Source organism: Sander vitreus, chromosome 11 (assembly GCF_031162955.1).
Source record: "Sander vitreus isolate 19-12246 chromosome 11, sanVit1, whole genome shotgun sequence".
NCBI classification, from domain to species: Eukaryota; Metazoa; Chordata; class Actinopteri; order Perciformes; family Percidae; genus Sander; species Sander vitreus.
The window spans coordinates 12,972,277-12,997,943 of NC_135865.1; the positions used below are offsets into that span (position 1 = coordinate 12,972,277).

The following is a 25,667-nucleotide window of genomic DNA, read 5'->3' on the forward strand; positions in this document are numbered from 1 at the left end:
TTTAGATTTTAAGAGCCACATAATTGTTTTATTATTGTTTATGTGATTCGTGTTGACTTAATCACCGCATATTAAAAAAAATACATGATGACCATACTCAAGAACAAGTGATATCTCAGTGCAAAATTATTATTGAATATACGGAAAATTGTTTAGAACGACTCTTTGACTGACACGGGGAGGAGGCGGAAGGCTGTGACGCAGTCGATGAGCCAGGTGGAGGGAGCTGACCACACCTTACCTCGCCTCACTACTGCCGGCTTGTGGGGGCCCTGGGGGTCAAAGATGATGTACTGGGTGCAGAGGGCCTGGTCGGAGCCTGGCAGTGCGTGGTAGGCGGCGGCACTCAGGGTTTGTGTCACATCGCTGTCGGGCTTGGGCTGCCGGCTCAGGAGTTGACCTCCTCCTTCCTGGAGCAGCTTGGTGAGCTCGCCTTTGGAAGGCGCCTTAAAGGAGCCAAGGAGGAAGAAGAAGCAGCCATCGAAGAGTGGCGGGAGCTGCAAAAGATGAATGATTAGAAAACAAACAAATTTGAGCATTGGTGAGTCTAATAAAAACAAAACACTATATTATCTTCTTTCATTCAGTCCGTCAGTCCATCCAGCACCAGAAAAAAAAACTCCCATTACAGTCTCCCCTTTTGCTCATTATGAAGTTAAACGCTGAATCATTTCCTCACCAATAAATCTTCACTTGTCTTAATACAAACAATGCCTATAAGAAGTATTCACTACCCTCTGACGTTTTCATATTTCATTGTTTTACTAGTTGAATTTTTGACAATAATCAACAGAAAAAAAGACGATGTCAAACTGTAATCAAATTTCTACAAATCTTGATAAACTAGGTTCACTAGGTATAAAAACACAATTATAGGTATTCACCACCCCCAATATTTAGTAGAGGCGCCTTTAGCAGCAAGTACAGCCTTGAGTGTGTGTAACTAGGTCTGTATCAGCATCACCATCTAGACAATGCAGTGTGTCCCCATTCTTCTTTGTAAGAACGGCAAACGCTCTGTCAAGGTTCATGGGGACTGGTAAGGGAGCTGCTGATGTTCAAGTTCTGCACAAATTCTTGCTTGGATTTCGATTTCGGACATTAATGCTGTTGAGGTTTTAGATTTGTTTGGAGTAGTTGCCTTTCTGAAAAATAAATACTCTCTGAGATTTTTTTTTTAGCATTTTACTGTAGTCATTTTACACACACACACACACCCACACACACCCACACACACGTGTGTGTGGCATGGCAAAGGGGCTGAATACTCATGTTAACAATTATGTTGCGATTTATATTTCTACAATTTAAGTATCTCGTTTTTTCCTGATTAGTGTTTCAAAACAAAAAACATGAAAAAGTCCCAGGGATATCTTTTTATGGCACTCTATGCTGCTGAACAATAACCATGTGTCACTGTCAGAAAAAGCTAATTTTCCCCAAGGACAGAGGGTCTAGACAATCTATACTCCTATGTTTCATGCGTTTGTTTGTATGCTTCACACTTACCAAGCTACATCTGTTGAAGCGGCTGCGCTGGGGGCCTTCTCCCGCTTCGTGCTCAGTTTCGGGCATCCTCCTGCCTGCCTGCAGACATGCCTCCACCCCTGGCATCAAAGAGAAAGAAAAAATTAAAGCTACAGCTAATTATGTGAGTGTGACAAGGCAATTGAGAATGGAGGATGACAAAGCTCACGTCTGTTTTATCACAAGTTGGAAGATTTCAAGTATTGGCAGAGCTGCAGTTGTTGACAGAGAAAGATGCCCACAGCATGATGGAGTTAATGATGCAACCCTTGTTTAAAAGTATCTCAAGCTTAAGCAGAATTCGAGCGTCATCTCTTTCTCTCGTCTCTTAAGGTTTTAGGGAGTCAATTGATAACTGTGACAGCCAGCATTCCGGCATTTTGAGGTAAAAAGAATCTTTTGTCTTTATCCTTACAAAAATCATCTTGAAAGACGGAAAAACAGTCACACATTTTAATGACCCCTCACTGTCACGGATAAAACACGCTTCTGTACATGGCACAGATCACAGTGCTGCTTTTCCCCATAAGTGTTTTATTACTGAATATCATTTGTTTGGGGTATACAAAAAAAAAACACAATTTAAATGTTGCACATCTAAGCACATTAATCTAGATTTGATTGAAAATACTGCAGTTTGTTTTAAAAAAGGATGTAAAATAGAGCGGAGTGTAAGGCTTGGCCTGAATAACTATTTTGATTATAAACGTGCAAAGACTTCTCGCAACACTTCCAACTTTGAGAGATGCGGTCCCAAAGACCTAATACACATAAGCAAAGTATCAACATTTCACCAAACCCACGTGATTCATTTCACCTTCAGTTGCAGTTTAGAGTAACACACACATTTACCCTAATCTGTTCATATTTCCATATCTTGCAGCTGAAAGCAACTGTACGTCTGTGTACACCTTGTCACAATACAGCACCTTGTAACGAAACAGCAAATTACACACACACACAGTTCATACACACAAAATATCCAGAACATGGGGTTGAGTGTAATTATATTCCTTCATCCCCCTTAACTACAGCTTTCATTTACAGAGACCCTGCCAGAGGTTTGGGAAGAGAAGAGGGGAGATACTGGGGTTAATCGCTCCGGACCATGACACTTAATGCTGAAGAGCCATTAGCAAGTTTGCTAATTACATTCACAAAGACTGAATGCAGAAAACATCTCAATCCTTTCCTTCCTGAGTCAGTGAAAGCAAATTAACCAAGAGACTAACTGGAGAAGTGGGTATCCTCTCATTATGAGGACAACCACTGGAGACTAGGGTTTGTCTGATGTGAAATTCTGAAGACTCCCATACTCACACTTCAAGGTGAAGCTGGGGTACAATAGCTCATTCTTTATCGATAGTCAGTATCCTAAAAACCAGCCACTGTACAGGTGTGCACACAGCAAAACAACGGCCCACAGTTGAGTCCACGGTTCAATCCCTCGTAGCAATGCATCTGGCAGGGCTACTGTACGTGTCTAATGGGGCAGGCGTTCAGGTGAAGCCTTTCCCTGGAACCCGAAAAAAAGCAGCTTGTGTGTATCAGGAAGAAGCACATGGGTACACACATCCTCCCTGGGCCCAACAGTGGGAGTAGCAGAGACAAAAACCAAAGTCCAGGGAAATAAGCCATCACAAATTGGAAAATAAATGGGAGCGAGGAAGGGATAAAATATATTAAAAAAAGAACAGTGCACTTTTTTTGCATTCTTTCCAAGAGTGAAATGAGAAGAATAATCTCATCTCAAAGTGCGGAGCTGCAGTCAGGACTTGGTTGGCCTATTTTAGCATAAAGACTGGAGTCAGAGGGACACAATTTCCCCGGCTCTGTCCAAAATGAAAAAAATATGCCTGACAACACCTTTACACAACGTATATGGTTTGTTTAACCCATACAAGAACAGAAATGAAAAAAATCTGTGCGAAACTTCTTTGCAGTATCTCCTGCTATCACACAAATATGATACAACATGTTTATTAGTGAGCTTCAGATGTCTCGTTTGTTTTGTTTTTTTCTCCTGCCTTCAGTCTTTAAGCTAAGATAGGCGTGACACCACACATCCTGGCTCCAGTTTGGACATTGGGATTAATATCCATCTCCTAATCTCAAATAAGTATATTCCCAAAAATGTTAAATTATTTCTTTAAAGCGTAACTCTCGCCAAAATGCAACCTAAGGTCTTTTTGTGAATGTATCCGAGTCAAACTTTCGTTTAAAAGCATATTTAGGACAGAATCCCCACTTTTAAGATTTACTGTATTCTCGTTTTTTGGTCAAATGGCCTTTTGAATGGGAGTGCTAGGGGCACTTTTATGCTAGCCTCAAAATAGCTATTTTTAAAACACTCAGAAGGCTCAACACAACATGAAACTTTGCTCGAAGTATCGCCGGGGGCTCTACACCTTAACGAAAACATTGACAACATTGTTTGTGTACACAGAGTTTACTAAAAAGAAAGGTTTTGAGCAACTCACTGTAGCTGTTGTTCTTCCGGTCGCCGTCTATCGAGCCAGTCAAAAATAGTCGAGGGAGGAGAGTAAAGATGGAAAGCTCCAAAAGCTTAGTTCCATATAAATGCACGGATAATTCGTTGTTTTGTCGTTAGTGAAACACAATATTGACCTTGTAGTTGAAAAAGGAGCCTCATATAGGAATGACATTTCCTCCTATGGAGTCTGTTCATTCGCATTCTGACATCGCCTATTTTTGACTGGGAAAATGGCAGATAGCGTAAACAACAACTGCTAACGTGAGTTGCTCAAAACCTTTTTTAGTAAACTCTGTGTACACAAACGATGTTGTCAATGCTTTCGTTAAGGTGTAGAGCCCCTGGCGATACTTCGAGCAAAGTTGCATGTTGTGTTGAGCCTTCTTAGTGTTTTAAAAATATCTATTTTGAGGCTAGCATAAAAGTACCCCTAGCACTCCCATTCAAAAGGCTATTTGACCAAAAAACAAAAATACAGTAAATCTTAAAAGTGTCGATTCCATCCTAAATATGCTTTTAAACGAAAGTTTGACTCGGATACATTCACAAAAAGACCCTAGGTTGCATTTTGGTGAGAGTTACACTTTAAATGATAGGTGCATGATGGACAAAAGGATTTAAACCATTGTTTTATCTCATCAATGAAAGCTTAGTTAAGACTTTTAGTTGGATTTGAGCCCTCATAGGCAGGATGAAGTTGATTTTAATGGTGAGTTTCAAATACAAAACGGAAGCTGTTTTTCTAAAAACAATGTGTTGCAATGAAACGTAAGAACAATAAAGAGGTAAGCTTGGGCTTGGCCTAGTTGACAGCGGTGGCATACAAAAGCAGATGACAGGGAGAACTCAGCTGCACACTCAAAAAACAAGGACAGAGACAGACAAGATGCCACGATAACTGTCATGAGGGAGACAAGCTGTGTCAAGTGCTCAGCCTGCATGGAGAAAATAGAAGGGAAGGGGCTGAATATGGTCCAAGCACACACAATCTTATATAGAGTGACACAACCACACACCTAAACACACACATTCAAACTTGAAATGGGTTAATGGCAGAGTCATGCCGTTTCACCACAGACAGACAGACAAACAGGCAGACAGACAGGCGCTACTGACGAATACACCATTCAAGGGCACACCAAGGTGCCAGAAAACTCTTTGACAGCAAGTCTTTTCTGCAAATCTGCTTGTTGACTTGGTTCAAGGATGCCAGGGAGACTGGCCGGGAATATCAATTGTTTAGCTAAGTATTCATCTTGGTATAAACTAAAAGAGTTAGACATCTTTTTATCGCTAGAAATATTGAAGCCTTGAGATGCATTGATTCGGAGATCTCTTCCCCCAGTCACCCACAAGCTCTATTTAGCTGTCCGACATGTAAGCAGGTACGTGCTCAGGTTTGCACACAGCAGAGGGCGCAAACAATTTACCTGAAAATTGCTGGATGAAAAAATGTTATTATAATGTTTCCCAGGACATTCCATGTGTTGCCGACAATAAAAAAAGTATTGCATTTAGTTCTTATTCTAAACACAGAGCCTGAATTCACCTGAAAGGTTGCAGAGAGGAAATACAAGATAGAATGTCTAAGACTAGTTTGGTACTGAGGAGGATCACTGGAGCCACAGTAGGACTTTACATACATTATACATTATTTTTATCTGATATATGTAGGGCTGTAATCTCCCAGTTGACTAGTTGATACGTTCTGACTCGACCAAAATTCTGATTGGTCGATTTTTTGCCGTGTTAATTTCATCAGGTGGAAAGCACTAATTGCTAACGGGGTTGTTTTCAGAGCACCCCTGTTTCACAGGTAACAGTCTGTCTTCAGAACACCCCCCTTGTTTTCACTTTTTGGATCAGCCCAACCCACTGGAGACAGAATGAAGAAAGTACTAGAAGGCCTTGGTCTGGTGGTTTGCTGAATATTTATTTAATCGTGAGCATTTAATTTATAGTCAGTCCTCCTCTACCATGTCAAATACATCAGCAGTGTGGCAGCATTTTACAAAAATAGATAATGGGAAAAAAAAGTTGAATGCAAAGTTTGCAAGCAACAGTTTGCATATCACAGCTCAACTACAAACATGGCATATCACCTAAAAACGGTAAGCTAACTTGTCTGCGTTAGGTTGCCCCGTCTGTTTTGAGTAGGCTATATGAACATATCAGAATTGGCATATTCTAATGTTTTAGTCTAATAATCGTTTTATAACTGCAGGCGCACCCGCCCGCAACTACGGTAGCATCCCCCAGGGTTAGCCGCGAAGCTGAGCTCCTATGTTCAGCCTCGCTCTGTGCAAGGACATGCACAGAGCTGCTGAAATGATAGTGTCTGTCAGTTATTATAACATATGACAAAAACAATTGTCTTATTGTAGATTATTGTATAGTATTATGTTGCATATTCCTCAACAGTTCTTGTGCTGATATCACTAGTTGACATAGTACTATTTTCGGAAATCATAGGTTATGATATTGCGCAGGTGCACGTGATGCAACGCTGTCAGAGTTGACAGACAGACTCGAGTGTGTCATTTCAGTGCAAAATAATTAGGTTAAAAAATGATTTAATATACTGCAAATAGCCTACTAGTTTTTTATGTTTGTTTATAATTCACAAGGCTACCAAGTACTGCGCAGCTAATTAATCCAACGCTTTTTATTTTTTCTAAACCCATAAAATTACTCCAAACTGCTTGTGCAGCACAATCCATTTGTTCTGCACTGTGGTTCCAAGAGTCCAATATTTACCTTGCAGAGTTTTCACTTGTCCTACTGTCTAATTTGCTAAGAGTCACTACTGCAGCAGACACAACCTCAAATGCAGATGGAAGTACTCTTTCGATGGTCAGAGCCCCCTTGAATGACTTAGTCGACTGAATACGAATGTGATCTTGTTGGTAGCATAAAAAAAAACACAACAGGTTTACCATTAAAATAGATAATCAAATCTAGCCGTTTCCCCGTTTCCAGTCTTATTGCTAAGCTATGCTAACCAGCTGTCGGCAGTAGCTTCATATTTGACAGGCAGACATGGGAGTGGCATCGATCTTCTAAACTAACTCTTAAGAAGAAAAATAAGCGCATTTTCTGAAATAAATGTTAATGCCATCTGCATTGAACTAATGAAATAAAAAAGGAGCTGAGCACAATACATATCCAAATGTAATTGCCAAATAATTTTGTAATTTTCTAAATTTCTGATCCTCTGAATAAAAACAGAAAATTGGAAAAACAGGTCTTAGATCCAATTTTTTAATTTGTCAAGGTGGAAAAAAATTTAAAATATATATTTGAACCCATTTTTCTGTTTTTCCAACTGTCTGTCTGTGCTTAGAAAATTGAACTGATAAGCGTTACACTGACCATTTAGGATACCTGGATACAATTTGCTAGAGTGTGACTGCAGTAGGATATTACCCAGGTTCCAACAGCAATACTGTTTAACATGACATCAAATAATAGCCTCCACAGAAAGATACTCCAGCTGATGGCTCACTCCATACTCACAGCTGAATTTGACAACCCAGCAGCCAGCAAGAAGACCCAGGAGGGTGGAGTTGGTGATGGGCAAGTTTCCTTCTGGCACCACGACATGGCTCACTGGGGGAAGAAACAAACAGTACCCAAATTGAACTTGCACACACACAAAAATGGTGTCATATTTGATTTGTATTAATCAAATAGGCCTACATTTTCTGATGAACTTGAACACGTAAATGTTTGGATGAGAGACACTCATGGCTGAGGCCCAGCTCATGCGAAGAAATAGTTATTGCAGTAGCCTATATAGTGTCACCATCTTAGCATGCTAACATTTGTCCAGCTGAGGATGATGGGAATGTAATTTTCAAGGTATTTAATCAGAAAACAAAGTGCAAAATTTTGACTTGATGATTTAAAAGATGGCAAAGACATTACAATTAATACTGAGGGGGACATGAATGTCTGTCTCTTTCAATATCACTATATTAAATCTACTGTATATGCTCAATTCAACTCTTGTGCATTACATCAGACAAAACTATGCATGTGTAAAACATATGAAAAACAGGTGTTTTAATTGAACTCATTCATTTTGGCTACAGAGTTTTGTAAAAGGATAACAACACAATTCCACTTGAACCTACTCAACTGCTGAAGAGGACTAATATTTAGGGTTTTGATTCTTGGTTTATCCCCCAAATATAGTGCACTTTTCACTAATTTGCTTACTTTGCCTGGGTGAACAGGTAAGCTTACTGCAAACCTATCAAACTGTTCATGGCAACAAAACAAAAGGCCATGTGACAGCTTATTTCAGAATTGCTTTAGACAATAATTATAGGTTAATTAAAATTGAAATAGAAGCTTATTGCCTCTTCATTCAACAAGTCAGCGTGGTTGACAAGTACAAAATGAGCATAACCGTAAATGAGGGCAAAACCTTCTACATTGTTTATTGAACGTGAATTTGTAGCCTCAAGTTCAAAATGTAAAAATCATTCCCTGAAAGCACCAACTTTCACCCCTCCGGTCAGAAGGGGGCAGGTTGTAAGAAACACTAGTGTTTTTCATTAGTGCTTATTCATCACCCTGGCAGTACCTCCAAACATATTAAGAGGAATGATTTAAATTACTTTTGCTCTCTGGTGCTCTCCCAGCCATTACTATGCAACAGTGAAGGAGCTGCTGTATCACAAACTCAGGAATCCCATCTCTATAGTGGTAAAAGTACTGTATATAATCTTCATAACAAACGCCATGATCAAGGCAAGACACTACCTCATGGCAGGGTTTCCTGCAGCACTTTGCAGTTTAGGCGGCCCGCCTTAACAACACGTGCATGCCGCCTTAACTGAGTCTTCAATATATATATATATATATATATATATATATATATATATATATATATATGTTATATTATAAATAAATAAATGGGTACTAAACAACAGCTGGTGACATTAAAGAACGGCTTGTTTATTACTAAGGCCATACAGTCAAAATTAAATGTTTAATAATAATAATGTATGACAATAACTTATTTCACTAATAAATTGCTGTTGAACGACAAAAACAATTTACAATAACTTCAAATGCACCATGAGGCTGTAGTTTACCAGTTTCATTGAACGCACCGTCTGTGTTGTTTCTCCGATGGCAGCTGCAGATTGTTACATACCGGTGTTGAATCCTCTACAGTAAAAAACGTTAGCTGCTGTAGAGTATTGTGTTAACTAGCGCCATGTGCAGCGGTGTTTGTGTTGTCTGTATCGTCTGTTTCAGAGCATCAGAGAGAAGCGCAGACATATCAGTGGCACCAGATTTCGGTAGCCAGGGTTGGCAGGAAGAAGATTTTTACAAGTAAATGTTCCAATCAATGATCCAGGCAGAACATTCTTGTCTCCCTCCTTCATTTTACAGTCCAATGGTGGCTAGAACGGCTCTGGGTCAAACGTCAATATGGAATGGATTAATCTGCGTTGTTTTTTCTCAGATTAATTAATCGAAATGAACGCGTTATTTTGACAGCCATAATAATTAATTAATAAATAAATAAATTATATATATATATATCCGCAAGTCAAATCAACACAGTCTGTAGGAAACAAGGTAACGGCGAGTTGTAAAGATACCACCAATCACAACGGAAAGAGCATTTGCTGGCGGTGAGTCATTTATTCACATTTAAAGGGATAAATCGCCATTTCACCGTCGCGTGTGCATCAGTTTGTCAACAAATGTGTGGCAGCTGGGGCATGCCCGGGCAGAGACGGGGTGAGTGGACTTACCGGAGCATTGGCATCAGACCATATATAAGAATGGACCAACAGATCCAGCTGCTCTGGACAGAGACCAGTGAAGGATATTAGAAGCACTTTTCCGGTGATGGCTGAGCGTTACTGCGCAGCCTCCAACTGAGAGAGACGACGTAAATGTGACGTGAGCAACGTGTCTGAAAGTTGTACGTCTTCTGGTAGCTGTGCCAAGAGAAATCTCAATCATTCCGAATATTGCAGAGACGGAGAGCGTAGGTATATGTAAGGAGATAACATAGGCACAGGCTAATTATTGCTAACTAAAATGCTAGTTAACATTAGTAATTACACTTAAACAGCTAATGTGAGACAAAACTGCCTGCGCGCTTCTCCTGTACTATACGGTAATTCCTCTACTATGCGACAGTAAGTCGCGTGGTTGTGACACAATCGTTAGCCTATTTTTACAAAAACGTCTGCTACGGTGCCATAACGTGAGGTACAAGGTAATGGAGCCTTTTATACATTGTCGTGTTTCTTTAGAAATAAACAATGGACAAATAGAGTCTTTAAACGCTTCAGATGTACAGTTATTCGCTGTCAAAGTGGCACCAAAATGAATGGCAGTCAATGGAATGCTAACGGGAGGTGATGGCTTGGTAGCATCAAAATGGCGCCATAGGAGGTTCGCGGTCCGAGGAGAAGCTTACCCCCTTGGTTGGCATACGGCAGGCAGAGAACATTCATATATGTTTCTCTGTCCTATTCTTCACATCAGTGAGGCTTTCTTCTCTTGTTTCAACGAAGTGAATACATGATGAAGTGACTGGAAATATCCATCACCTCTCGCGCATGGATTCTCAATGTCCCAGCTGTTGCCCGGTCTTTGAGACACAGCTGTTGTCTGTTTTGTTTTTTTAATCACTACACGCGGTTCACAATACACGGTTAGTTAGCGTAGTTACACACAGTGAAATGACGTGTCTTGTTTTTATTTCACGCATACTATCTGCTGGAGTGTGTGAAGCTATGGTCTGAGCTCTGTTATCTCAGTGCAGTTTGTTTTAGAGAAGAGTTGTCAGGCAAAGTGGAAGAGTGCGTGTCACGGAGGATAATGGGAGAAATAAATTTGTTATAGCACTTTTTTTGAAAATAGTTTAATGAGCTTAAAATTGCACATTGCAACTGTTATTTTGAAAAGCTGGTTATTTATTAATTATTTAAATTTAAATTTAATATTTAGTGTAGTGTGTACTACAGACCACCCCCCCCCCGGTCAGATGGCAAACCTACCACCTTAACTAAGAAATTTTCTGCGGGAAACCCTGCATGGCCACATACCCTTTGGGTGCTTGAACCTGCAATTTACCCATCTAACACATTTCTCAGTGTGTTTGGCAGTGAACAAACTTACCAGCCACGGTCCCAATGTAACAGCAATTGGCTGGTAGCTGCAGTTAATTTGCAGTGTTGCTCAGAGCCCATGTGCCTCAAACTACATTAAAAAGCAATCATATGCGACTGGTATTCTAAGAGGCTTCGCCTGACACATTGAGGAAGTTTAAGCCCCAGAAAGGAGGTGTGCACCGCACAAACACTACCTGAGCCAGAAAAGGTGTCGGCCATTCTCCCTCCGAGTAGCTCTCCCAGTTTTGACACTTGAAGCTGTTCCGCCTGCGACAGCTTGCTGGCCAGAAACACCACCATTTCATCCCTCCTCACACAGTCGCTCACCTAAGGAAGGATATAAGAACATGGTTTAGAAATATCTATGCCTAGAATGCAAGCATATTAGTACTCTAGGGGTAAACAATTTCAAGGGAAATAAGAAATACAAAAATCACATCTTCATGTAGACGTACCATAGAGAGACTGGCTGAGGGGGTCAGAGATGTATTAGCATATTGGGTTCCTTCTGAGGCTTCTTTGAAAATCGCCAGTATCTCCAAACTCACTGCGTAATCAGCAGGCCGCTTTCCATACAAATTACTGTGAAGAAGAAAATTCAAAAGATAGTGTGTCAGTGTCTCACAAGATGCATACACCTGTGTTTTTATGCCTTTGCAGCAATGCAGACCATCTGGTGACCAAAGGGACAGTCGGACATGTTAAAACAAACTACAACAGGCATACTGCCAAAAAACTAAAAGATTTACTTATTTTATTTACTTCGATTTGTTCACCGAAAACTACATCAACACAAGATAAAAGAAGGTCAAAATGTGCAGCAAGGTGTTGTTGTGTAGTTGTATGTTAATTATTCAAGTCCGGTCTGAAAATAGCCAAAATAGTTTTCTCTTCAAGTGGCCAGTGTTTTTTTTTTTTTTTAAATGTATGGGTACTTCATTTTATTTGAAACACATTATGTAAAGTAGGGTTAATATTAGGTAGAGCTTGTGACTCTGTATGACACATAAGCCTTTTTCACATTGCCCTTTGCCCCAGGGGTAAGGGAGCGGTTAGTTTGGGGCTAAGAAAGCGCACGATCTTGGCACATTCCAAGTTCTAGAATGTTAACATCAGTTACATGTCCAACTGACACTTACTGTAACCCAGGGCTAGTAGAAGTGCAGTAAGAATCATATGGCCCTGGGCTTAGGTTAAACCCTGGGCTAAGAGAATGCAGTGTAAAAAGGGCTATAGTGATATACTGTTGATAAATAATGGTTAAAAATCCCATTGTCCTGAAATGCAAACGAGGTGTCTAAGCTAACATTAACTGTTAGAACTGAGGCAAAATATGCAAAGACTTTTAATTGTTTTTAATCTCTAAAATTCTACTTTACCCTACTTCAACTTACACAATTTTTTCAGAAAACCATAACAAAAAATAATACTAATAGAAATCCAAAAGCCAAATTACAAAGTGTTTGCAAATAAGGTGACAACTTGATAAATGTTCACACAAAAAAAACAAAAAACACTTTATACTTGACCAGGTTGAAATACATTGTAATGTAAAAAGAGATGTTAAAGAGGATACTTGAATCAGCCAGGCCTATTCTATTAATGGAAATTTGGACTCTGGCACAGATAAAAGGTCTCTGCCCAAGGATCTTAAATAATGATCGTTTCCATACTTGGCAAAAAAAATCATGAAGAAAATCATGCCTTTAACCACATAATAATCTGCCAAAGTACCACCTGCCAGTGAACACTGAGCCAGTGAGCAATATTCCCTTTTCAAATTGTATCCTCTTGTTCCTATGTCTTCACAACTGGCAAGAGACTTGATTATTTTTAATCCTAAATCGAACTAATTAACAATTATCATATTTGGAACCAAACTGGCCTTACAACTGACAATATGGCAAAGGTTTTACAGATACTAACGCAGCATTTATGTTACTATGTGATAGGTCCAAAGCAAAGTCTTCTCCAACAAGATCATTCCGTCATTTCATTTCATCACTTCAACAATTGGTGCAAATTTGGTTTTTAATCACTGGCCAAACAGGACACAAAGAAAATCAATGTTTGCCAGTCCAAAGCTCTGAGAAAAACAATTTGGCAATGTCACACCCTGCTCATTCTGTGAAACTGTGCACCCATGTGTGTCATTCACTTGTTGGAGCATAATTGTGTCATCAAGGGTGAGCTGAAATCTGTGTTCTACTTCATTCCTAGGCCATGTCCCTATACAACACACTAGACTCGCTGCATGCAAAGGAAAATCTCATGACTGCATACCATTACTGAAAAGTGCTGACTTTTTAGCACATACGCTTTCTCAATTACAAGGCTTTATCAGGTGAGAGCATTACATTTACATATTTATTATTGCTATTTAACTGCGATACCCTCAGTACAAAGTAGGTGTAATGGAGGGTTAGCATCATTATAAAAGCACCACTTTGAGACTCAAAGAGATGAAACTGCGACCACCCCTGGTGACAATAGGTATATTGAAGAAACACCTTTAAAGTAAGTATCTTTAAGTTTGAGAGAGCTGCATGAAACTAAACTGAGGTCACCTTGAGGAAAGAGGGAGAGGAGAAACGAATGAAGGAAAGCACACAGAGGAAGAGAGGAGACAGAGAGAAGAACCAAGCCCAGCAGGTCGTCTCTAAAAGATTAGGCGTCAGCAAAGATAACACCTGGGGGACAATTAATAGGTCCACTGGTCCATAAAATATTTCATTTGGATTCATACCCCCAACCCCACAAATACAAACAAACATAAAATGTCCCTGATACTTAGACATATGCACACACAAGCCGGTTTACACAGCTGCACGTGAGAAGAATATGTGAAGAAAAATAATAAAGGCGTGAAAAATTGTGCTAGAAGTAAAGCCACAAACACTATCCCACAAGCCTCTGCATTAAGTACACAAGTGGGAGGAAGGCGGTGGTGGTTCTAGAGGATACCCACTGTAACCATGGCTCTTATTCTAACCGGGAGGAGGAGATTCAAATATTCATTTTGAGCTGAACACAAATACCGAATTTAGTTCAACATAACATCAATACTAATAATATTAACAGCCTTTTATTCATGCCTAATTACGTACCCTGAGGAACTGCTACTGTGCCTGGTCTGTAGGCTTTAAACACACTTCTTTAACTGTATCTAAATGGATTTAATTATGAAAACATCTACAATTCTACTCAAATGCACTTGTCCTCAAAAGAATACCATATGCTAAGATGGTATAAGGTCAGTTCAAAATTCAAGCCAAGCTTATGCACACCCAACAGCTGACCGAGCTTTTGAACTATGTCAGCTCAGCAGTATGTCTTGAAAGGAGTCATAAGTCTAATGATGGAAACACGTGGCGAGCAACTGATGAGGCAGAGGGCGAGGCCTGACTGCATTTTTAATCAAAAGGTTCATTAGTTACACTTCCTTCTTAAACAATTCACTCTTAACTTGTCCTGATGGTTGGATCAACTGAGTGTTACAGTTTATAGTTGATGATGCAGTGCATGACTCATCCAACGCCTACATTTAACCCTGTAAAGTCATGCGAGCATAGAACTGTGATTGTTATGCAGATGCCCTTCTTCAATGCCAAACTGCGTACATTCACAAATAGTCGAGAGTAAGGCTTGCAACACTTTGCTTGATTCAAACCAATGACAATGTTTTAAACGTTGTCGTCATGTCAGTAATGTAATTACTGACATTAATGTAATTAATGTAATGTCTAGATCAAAGTGTTTTATGCATATTTGTACTGTATTCAGTAATATAACACATAACAATATAATAACAATAATTATTTGTACAGCACCTTGCAGATAAGAAATGCAGCACAAAGTATTGCTGTAGTGATACTAATGAATGGCTTATACTAGGGGATATAGATATAGATAGATAGATATGTGTGTGTGTGTTAAACACAGTTGGCATTCATTACCAACATTTGGAGACTGTCATTGCTTTTTTACCGTTTGACTCTGTGTGTACAATTATACCGATTCGATGTCAGTGCGAGGAACACAGGTGATGTTAATTAATGGATTTAGTGCTTCAGATGGTCATTAGGACTGAGCCAATTCAAATGTTTGTTTTTCCCCATACAACAAAGTAGATTTTAATACTGTGCTGCATTTACATGAACTTAATAGTAACAATCTAAAAAACTATAATATGATAAGGAAAATAGTCATCAGTAAAGTACACAATATTTGTAGTAAATATTGTATTAAGTATAATATATACAAAATACCAGCATGGTCCTTTAAGTTTGGGAACATAACATACTGTATGGTACCAGCTAGCACCTTGCAGACCTCATTTAATGTGCTGCACCGGTAGATCTTTATGCTTACAGGACTGAGACTTAGAAGCCCTGCTGTGCAGCTTCTGAGAAAATGCTTAAACCCTGTTGTTTTTTGAGATAACAGCGAATCGTTGAATGTATAAAACACATTAGTATTCACTTTACTATTCAAAATGTGCCTGTTTTAAGACTTTCATCAGAATTTCTAATAACCTGCACAGCAAGTCAAATACTTGCGCTTGATCGAAAGTGGACTCACAGTCACTGATTTAGAGTTCAGGGTCCAAACAATAAACAAATGCAGTCCAATCATTTAAACCTAATGTGCATACACACAGAGGAACAATGAAAATCTGCTAAACCTGTATTTCCAAACCACAAGCTGTGTGCCAACCATTCCATTAGGGATTGCATTAGCAGATGCCTTGGTTTGCCTCTTGTGCAAATATGTGCGTGTGAGAGAGGCTTGGATGCATGCATTCATCTTGCAGCATCCTGACAGACAGGTAAGTAAATGTAAGACCTGGCAATCGGGGCCCATCAAAGCAACGAGACAAGCACAATGAAATGAGGAAAGGCAAAGACAGAGGATGATTGGTTTAAAATGATCCCAAAGAGTGTGCTTACCAACAAACATATGACCAACATACCGACCCTAATCAACTACTCTATTGATCACACTTACTAACCAGCATCCTGTTCCTCATTATGAATATTGTGCTACCCATCTACTGATTGACCAGGAACTAATCAGCATCAGTCGATTTTCTTACATCTATCCACCTACATGCTGCACTAGTGCACGCCTGTCCTTAAAAATAAAGGGCTGAATGCCTGGCACACTGATTGGGAAACAGGCACTTGACAATTTATTGTAGAAGTGGAAAATAAGCACTGGTCCAGTATAACAGAAGAGTCTTTATGATGTAATGCCATGAAATACAACAGCAGTGCAATAAATATTACCTTAAAATGTTTTTGTTGGTTTGATTTCTACTAGTTAAAAGGTGTTAGTAATATTTTGTCCAGCTCATTTATTTACAGATATCACAAATTACTGTAATCCAATACAATGTCACAAACTACCTCACGGACACAGTCCCAACAACAATTTAAAGTTTCACAAATTGTCTCAAAGGTAGGTTTTAATACAATAGTATTTTATTAGATTCATAGTGTTTTTGTTTATCTGTCACTCATGGTAGTACACACATTGTGGAGCCTTCATACACAACAATAGCCTCTTAAACTATAACAAATTTGATCATCACATTATTCATAATAATATTAAATTTGATTCAAAAACACACAAATAGTCAAGATTTTAACATTTAGGAGAAACATTCAGCATTCTTAAAAACATTATTGTCTTTGTCCAGCAGCCGTGCACAGCTGTGTTTTTATATGTGTGGAAGCTGCTGCATTTTCCCCAGTGGTGATCAAAACTATAGCTTATATTATGTTCTATATGAAGTTTTCATGTGGCTGGGACCAGATGCCAAGTACCAGGTTAAAGGTTCTCTTTTCAAACAAAAATCTTCTTTTCAGGTCAGACTCGGTCATCACTTGAAGATTTTCACAAAGACCAGTGCCAAGCAAAACACACCATTTGATTCGTTTGACGTGAAGCTACCCTTTTTTTGAGAGCCACTCTGTCTGCAGTACTGTATGCAGGATATAAGAGTTATGTGCATCTCACCTGTAAAACCAATAAACTCAAGGTAAGAAAAAAATATACTAAAAAGCGACTTACAGTACGTTCTGCGAGGCTCCAAGCTGCAGCAGCAGTTTGACAATGGCCGTGTGTCCGTTCCTCACAGCATCGTGGAGCGGAGAGTCATTTTCATAGCCAGGCGTATTCAACAGGGCTCCCCTTGAGACCAACATGTCCACGACCGCCAGGTGACCCAGGTTACACGCTTCATGCTGGAACAAAGTAGTAATGCTCAGAAGTGATCCTGCTCTGCTTTGATCTGGTTTCTCTTTCTTTTTCTCAAAACACAGCCTCATTCGTCGTATGCATTCTAGATTCTCATCCATTTTCAATCACTGTCATTTCTATCTTTGTTTCCAGTTGATACTATTTTAGGTGAGGTTGGTGCTTCAAAGAGTTACAATGAATATGAACCTTTGTAGGGGAATGTTTCAGATGGAATGTATAGTTCTTCCTTGGGGTGTTTTGAAATAGATCCATCAGATATTACATCGTGATCACACGTCATTCATTTTGTAGAATGTAACTCGAAATCCGATAGATCTTCTGATAAAATAAAATAAAAACTTCAACATTATCCTGTGCTTTTTTTATTAACAAAATTGACAAGTTGAAAGTGAATTGGGCAGCTGAGAATTTTATGGTAAAGGGAGGGAGGTCTAGATGATGTAGCATGTCATGTTCCCAGCTTTCTCAGATACAGTCAGGTCCATAAATATTGGGACATCGACACAATTCTAATCTTTTTGGCTCTATACACCACCACAATGGAGTTGAAATGAAACGAACAAGATGTGCTTTAACTGCAGACTTTCAGCTTTAATTTGAGGGTATTTACATCCAAATCAGGTGAACGGTGTAGGAATTACAACAGTTTGTATATGTGCCTCCTACTTTCTAAGGGACCAAAAGTAATGGGACAATTGGCTGCTCAGCTGTTCCATGGCCAGGTGTGTGTTATTCCCTCATTATCCCATTTACAAGGAGCAGATAAAAGGTCCAGAGTTCATTTCAAGTGTGCTATTTACATTTGGAATCTGTTGCTGTCAACTCTCAATATGAGATCCAAAGAGCTGTCACTATCAGTGAAGCAAGCCATCATTAGGCTGAAAAATCTAAACAAACCCATCAGAGAGATAGCAAAAACATTAGGTGTGGCCAAATCAACTGTTTGGAACATTCTAAAAAGAAAGAACGCTCCGGTGAGCTCAGCAACACCAAAAGACCCAGAAGACCACGGAAAACAACTGTGGTGGATGACCGAAGAATACTTTCCCTGGTGAAGAAAACACCCTTCACAACAGTTGGCCAGATCAAGAACACTCTCCAGGAGGTAGGTGTATGTGTGTCAAAGTCAACAATCAAGAGAAGACTTCACCAGAGTGAATACAGAGGGTTCACTACAAGATGTAAACCATTGGTGAGCCTCAAAAACAGGAAGGCCAGATTAGAGTTGCCAAACAACATCTAAAAAAGCCTTCACATTTCTGGAACAACATCCTATGGACAGATGAGACAAAGATCAACGTGTACCAGAGTGATGGGAAGAGAAAAGTATGGAGAAGGAAAGGAACTGCTCATGATCCAAAGCATACCACCTCATCAGTGAAGTATGGTGGTGGTAGTGTCATGGCGTGGGCATGTCTGGCTGCCAATGGAACTGGTTCTCTTGTATTTATTGATGATGTGACTGCTGACAAAAGCAGCAGGATGAATTCTGAAGTGTTTCGGGCAATATTATCTGCTCATATTCAGCCAAATGCTTCAGAACTCATTGGACGGCGCTCACAGTGCAGATGGACAATGACCCGAAGCATACTGCGAAAGCAACCAAAGAGTTTTTAAGGGAAAGAAGTGGAATGTTATGCAATGGCCAAGTCAATCACCTGACCTGAATCCGATTGAGCATGCATTTCACTTGCTGAAGACAAAACTGAAGGGAAAATGCCCCAAGAACAAGCAGGAACTGAAGACAGTTGCAGTAGAGGCCTGGCAGAGCATCACCAGGGATGAAACCCAGCATCTGGTGATGTCTATGCGTTCCAGACTTCAGGCTGTAATTGAATGCAAAGGATTTGCAACCAAGTATTAAAACGTGAAAGTTTGATTTATGATTGTTAATCTGTCCCATTACTTTTGGTCCCTTAAAAAGTGGGAGGCACATATACAAACTGTTGTAATTCCTACACCGTTCACCTGATTTGGATGTAAATACCCTCAAATTAAAGCTGAAAGTCTGCAGTTAAAGCACATCTTGTTCGTTTCATTTCAACTCCATTGTGGTGGTGTATAGAGCCAAAAAGATTAGAATTGTGTCGATGTCCCAATATTTATGGACCTGACTGTAAATACAAGTCTGTCAAATATTAAGATGCCATGCTCTGAGCTTATTGGTAGCAATTTCAAAGATCAGCCACAAACTGTCCAGCTTTGGCAGCAAGTAGCCACATAAAGTGCTGCATAAGAGTGGCAAACACTCAGTCGCTCGTTCTCAAAGGAAAGAAATGGCTCAGGCAGCACTGAAGTTTGTCATGCAGGCAACTTTAGGCTTAATTGTTGAAAGAACATGTGCCTTTGGGGGAAGCCAGCATGCATAAAAAAATGGCGGTACTTACAGTAAATTACCCATTCTGGAGGCCTCAATTTCTGGCATTCAATAAACTTTACTAGCTAACTTCAAGTCAAACAAAGTCTTTGTGGCTATGTTTCCCAACACTACAGATTATTTTAATGCTGTTGGTTGCAGTTCAAGATAGGCTTAATGCAAAGAGAAACAGTACAAACAACCTCACACAGCAGAAAAAGGTGTTAGGATGCAGAAATCTTTTTATAAATAGAGCTATTCAGACAGGAAATGAGCATGTTTACTAGAGAAGACAATACGATAAATGGTAAACGGCAAGATGTTGGCCAGAGAAGAAAAGCCACAGTGAAAAGCTTTGTGTTGAAAAATGTTTTGCCGTCAGAGTCTGACGAACCACAAAGTAACTGTGTGTAAAATATGACAATATTATTGACAAGAAACCCACCAGTGTAGATAAACTATGTTAACAATTGCTGTTTTTGTCAGAGAGTTTTTCCACACAACAAATAAAGCTTTTAGATAAATCACTTGGTGTATTAGTCTTACCAGAGGTGTCCACCCAGCATTATCCTTCAGGTTAGGGTCAGCCCCCTGGTCCAGCAGTTCCTTGACAGCCTCTACATCTCCCTGCAGGACCCGGAGAGAACACCAAACTGGAGGTCAGAATTGCAGACCTGTAAACGCAACCCTTCAAACACTGCAGCTGATCCCAGTGTACCAAAGCGCACTGTTTATCAATCACACTCCACTGTGGGCCATTGATTATCTTGTCTGTGATCCAGAAGGGGATTATGGCTATGTTTACAAGGATTACTGCAAAACAGTTTATTCTCAACAGACAGGAACATGGCTGTCCGATCATCTGAAGACTATGTTTAACTAAGGGGGAAAACCCCACAGAAAGAGAAGACAATTAAACTAGCAGATTTATCTTTGATGCATTTTGAAAGAAACTAAAAGATAATGAAAAAAAATTAAAAGGGCCAAGTTTGCACTGCATAATATATGCATTTTAACTTTAAATGCTGTCACTTTACTGCAGAAATGTTTTAAATTTGCATTTGTAAAATGCAACAGAAAATGGAGTGTAGGAAATAAGGAGAATTATTCCGAAACCTCTTGACCTTTATAGCAGCTAGGTGCAGCAGGGTCTCTCCTTTGTGGTTCCTCTTCATAACCGCAGGGCTCCCTGAGGTGGGCCGTCCAACAGATGCACCAGGAGATTTTCTACCAACAGTGGCTAGGACAGAGGGGTGGTCTCCTTGCTTTTGTCCTGAGTTTTTAATGCTCTTATCACACCTGGGGCTTGCTGGAGAAAGAGGGTTAAGCACAGCTGGTGACATCTGTGATATTCTCCGCCGGCCTGGGGAAGCCATGGGCCTTTTTGGTGTGGTCTCCAATGTGACAACCTTCTTCTCTACTCTGGATCTTTTTGATGAATGCTTTGGGGGAGATATGGTGTCCTGTTTTTCAGGACAGGCTGTATTGTCATGCTGACGGACACTGTCCGACATTCTCTGACCAGACTGGGTTTGGTCATTAAGTACAGTGATGTTGCGTCTTAAGAGACTCTCTCTCATGGTGCTTCTGCTAGAGCAGAGTTCATTAGTACTTCCCTGTGGCACTTCAGGCTGAGGCTCGTCAGACGTGACAGCAGGGCTTCGGAAGGAAACTCTCTTACTGGACCTCCTTGCCCCGTCAGCACAGGGCTGCTCCTTTTCCTTTAAAGCATCTACTTCCTTGGTGATCCCCCATTGCTGGTTTATAGCCTCCAGCCTGTTCTTCTTCATCTTCTGCTTGGTCTGTTTCCGTGTGGTCCTAGTGGCTCCTTGCATTGACACCTTCCTGCTGGCAGCATTTTTCTTAGTTGACCTCTTCTTCCTGTTCTCATTTTTGCATCTTTGAGAACAAGAAGAGCCAGAGTCTTGGGAGGACGAGGTGAAATTGAAAACTGACAGGTCCTGGCATTGAGCAGTAAGGGTGTCTGGCTGTGCAGCGGCTGTTTCTCCAGAAGACGTGCTCGCCGGTACAGTGACCTCTGAAGGCTTCTCCACCATGCAGCGTACCTTGCGGCTACGGGGGCTGAACCAGATCTTAAAGTTTTTCTTGTGTTTAAAGACAGGGCTCTGAGGTTGTATTTGAATCTCGGCTAGAGGGGAGTCTGCAATGAAGTGTGAGAAGAAGAAGAAAAACAGTTTCAACAAACCAAAAAGTTCTATACTTTTTAAATTGTAAATTGCTGTCAAAAAGGCTCTTTGTATTTGTAATCACCTTGCATCTGTTGAGATGAAAAAAAGAATAACACCAGACCTTAAAATTATGGACTCTCGACTGATAATACTGACATTTGACAGAAGTAGACGTGCCCAATCAACTTTTTAAACCTTTAGCCATTTCTGTGTAAATTTGGACAGCCTGCAGATGTGTTCATATTTTAACTACAGGGCTTAGAAAGTTGCCCTGTAGTTCTTTGTCAAAGCTGAGCTCTGTCCAAAAAACTAAACACTGCCATAGTTAATTGCATTGCATAATTACTGTCATTACCGGGACGCTGGATGGGCTATAAAGATAATAAAGTACAGAAACAAGCCACTAATACTGTCATTCAGAGATTAGATTGGCGGATGAAAATGTTAAATGTTGTCAACAATTAAAGGGGGTGTGGGCAGATGAGCGTGGGGAGAAAGACAATGAATAAGACACACGGATTTGAGAAGATAAATTGTTAATTATGCTTTCAAGCTGCTAAATAATGGCTACCATCTACCTGGTTGTTCTATGGGATTGAGCAGGGACTCCAAACCGCAGAAGAGCTGTATGATGCTGCTGAGCTGTCTGTTGATTTGGATGTCCTTCACCCACGCAGGACTCTGACACATGACGCAGCCATCTCCTGCCCGGGGGCCAGCACAGGACCTGAACAATACACATATCTTGGATTAGGAGTTTACTTCCCAGCGCAGTAAGAAAAAAACACAATGAGCTTATTGATTTACCTTTTAAAGGCCATTTAGTCACAAAGAGAAGGAATAAATTAAGGCTATAGATTATGCCTATAGGGACATTCATTGCATTCAAGACTTTCAACACTGTAAAGCATGCATTTCCAAGAAACCATGTCACTGCCATGAATATTTATCAGTATTTCATCGCAAAAGAAATAAGCCCCTAACTAACAATCATAAAAAAAGTGAATTTTATTTTCCATATCCCTCATATGTATGAAATGCCTGTAACAATGCTGTTAAGGTTGTCACTTGGCTTAAATACTCACATGAATGATTATTATTACTGATTAGTTGACCAACAAAATTTTAATCTGCTAATCACATACACCTATAATTAAGTAATTACTATATATTTTTTAATATATAGGGAATAAATTTCTAATATAAATTCTCTGAACTAAGCCACTGCTCAAGTCTGAGAGGGGGAAGCAAAAGACCTTCTTTGCTGTGGACATTTTGATTTGTAGTAGCAGGAAAAGCATACTGTTGGTGTTGAATTCAAAAAAGTTATAATGGCTTCATTCCCTTTAAGTGTGGCAGTGAAACAGCATGCACAATCCTGGCAGTAATAATAATAATAATAATAATAATAATAATAATAATAATAATGTATACTTGTAAATCCTGCAAGGGGGAATTACAATGTTTTAACTCTGTTGTTATTACACACAGGCCTGAATTACACACACATGCTCAGTACCTACACATGCACTAATGGAGAGATGTCAGAGTGAGGGAGCTACCCATGGAAAGGCACCCCGAGCAGTTGGGGGTTCGGTGCCTTGCTCAAGAGCACCTTGGCAGTGCCCAGGAGGTGAACTGGCACCTCTCCAGCTACCAGTCCACCACCATACTTTGGTCCGTATGGGGACTTGACCAGCAACCCTCCTGTTCCTAACACCAACTCCCTACTGACTGAGCTACTGCCACACCTAGTCTATATTGAATAGAGCTACAACTAACATTATTAGTTCCACCTTTGTTTGACAAATACAAATGTCCACCATGAGACAGGTCTATTGTAAGTGAGCATTTCAGAGTAAAATACATTTAGCTGAGGTTACATTACCTGCACAGCATATGCTCGCATATTCCTAGACACACAGGTTCCGTCATTAAATTTGAGCTGGAAAAAGACAAAACATTTAAAAATGGTCAGTACAGTCAGAGGCAAGGCCACCTCCACCACACTGAGCATTGGTGGTGCCCCCCAGGACTGTGTGCTCAGCCCGCTGTTGTTCACCCTCCAGACCTACAAATGGATGGACAGTGAGACTGAAAAGTAGCCATACCATAGGCGACTTTTGAGCAAATATAAAGTAACAATTTCAAATGGGTATCCGTCAGTGGAACACGCATGACTTGCCATTCATAATTGGCATACCATTTATAATTAAGTTTTAGCTCACCAAATAAAAAGGACCTTGTTGAGTAAAAACCGAGCAGCAGAGAGCCTGAATGGCATTTCAGACCCTACATAGAGAGAGTACATTTACCATAACCTTTGCATCTGGATAGCTGCCAGTACTGTCTCACAGACAAGTCTTTACCATCCTGCCATTAGCCTGGAGATACTGAAGCATCCTAGCCATAGAACCTAGCATCCAAACTGTGTAGCCTATTCCTCCACAATGCCATATATTACTGCATGTCCCAACACTCACATGAGCTAAATCAACCCACCATCCCCAAATCACACAGACTTTTTATAGGGCAATATTTACACCTTTTCTACCTAAGAAATGTTTATATCCACAACCAGATTTAAAGTGTAGTTTCTATTTAAAGTTAGCTTTTTCACATGCCAGCTTGTACACCCTCAAGCTACTTCAGCTGCTATGTGTAGTGTGTGCTGATACGTGTTGTATATTGTTTTTATTAATCTACGATGTATTATCGTGTTTACCCTGTCTTTTATAATGCTGCATCGCCATGCATTTAACTGTGTCTGTGCTCCTGTGTTATTGTTGCACAATAGTTTTTAGAAATGTAATTCCACTATGCCACAAATATTGTATTTATTTGTTTCTTTAACAATCCAGAGTTAGCTCAATAGCCACATTTCATCAGCAGTCCCCGGGCAGACAAAACCCCAAATGAGATATGGCATCAAATGTTATAATCCAGACAGGGGGTAACGTTACAGAGAATAATCATTATGTATTTAAACATCTGGCATTTTCCAGTTTCTTTGCTTTTCTGCAAAACGGCTTAAGCGTTACGTTTCCACTTAACGTTAAAGTGACTAACCTTACAAAGCTGACGTTATTTTGAATGATAACTTTAACGGTTAACTTAAAGTTAGCTTACTAACGTTAGGTGTGCATTCTTGAGGCATCTTCCTCTAGCATGCCAATGAACTCAGTTTAGTTTGACAAACAAATGTGTAACATTAACGTTAGATAGCTAGGTTAAATGGTACTGGTTGTCACGTTTATTTTATGGTTAACTTTATGCAAAAAGGACGTAACGTTAACAGTAACATTAACGTTCATGTTAACTTAACGTGCTAACGTTACCTCCCGAACATAGCTCACGTCTACAGTAACGTTAACTTACCATTTGGAGCAAAGTAGCAGTCGTCGAAAGTTCGCAACAGCCTCCTTAGTGTTCCTCCAATCATTTGTCTGCACGAGGGCATAATTTTCCATTATTTAAAGAAATGTTACGCGTCTCCTGGCTGTTCTATTATAACTTTGCTTATGAATCACGATTGCAAAACAAGCTGTGCTTGCTTCCGGGCTACTTGCATCTCCCGCCAAAGCTTTACGGAAGTAATAGACAGTTAAAGGCGTTCTCTTAATACATCCATGGTTAAAGGGAAGACCGTGGTGAAGTTGGTTTTATATTGGACATTGGCTATTCGA

General features: G+C 40.0%; 1 protein-coding gene across 1 annotated transcript; it reads right to left on the bottom strand.

Annotated features, from left to right (window-relative positions):
* On the bottom strand, positions 1 to 25,557 carry bard1 (BRCA1 associated RING domain 1). The gene is made up of 11 exons (XM_078261665.1): positions 25,360 to 25,557; positions 23,870 to 23,926; positions 22,560 to 22,708; positions 20,917 to 21,953; positions 20,339 to 20,419; positions 17,248 to 17,420; positions 11,628 to 11,754; positions 11,367 to 11,499; positions 7,538 to 7,630; positions 1,510 to 1,607; positions 1 to 497 (listed from the first exon to the last, which is right to left on the bottom strand). Exons 1-11 carry the CDS (start codon positions 25,449 to 25,451, stop codon positions 153 to 155), a joined length of 2,385 nt encoding a protein of 794 aa, XP_078117791.1. The 5' UTR covers positions 25,452 to 25,557; the 3' UTR covers positions 1 to 152.
* Between the last annotated feature and the right edge of the window lie 110 nt (positions 25,558 to 25,667).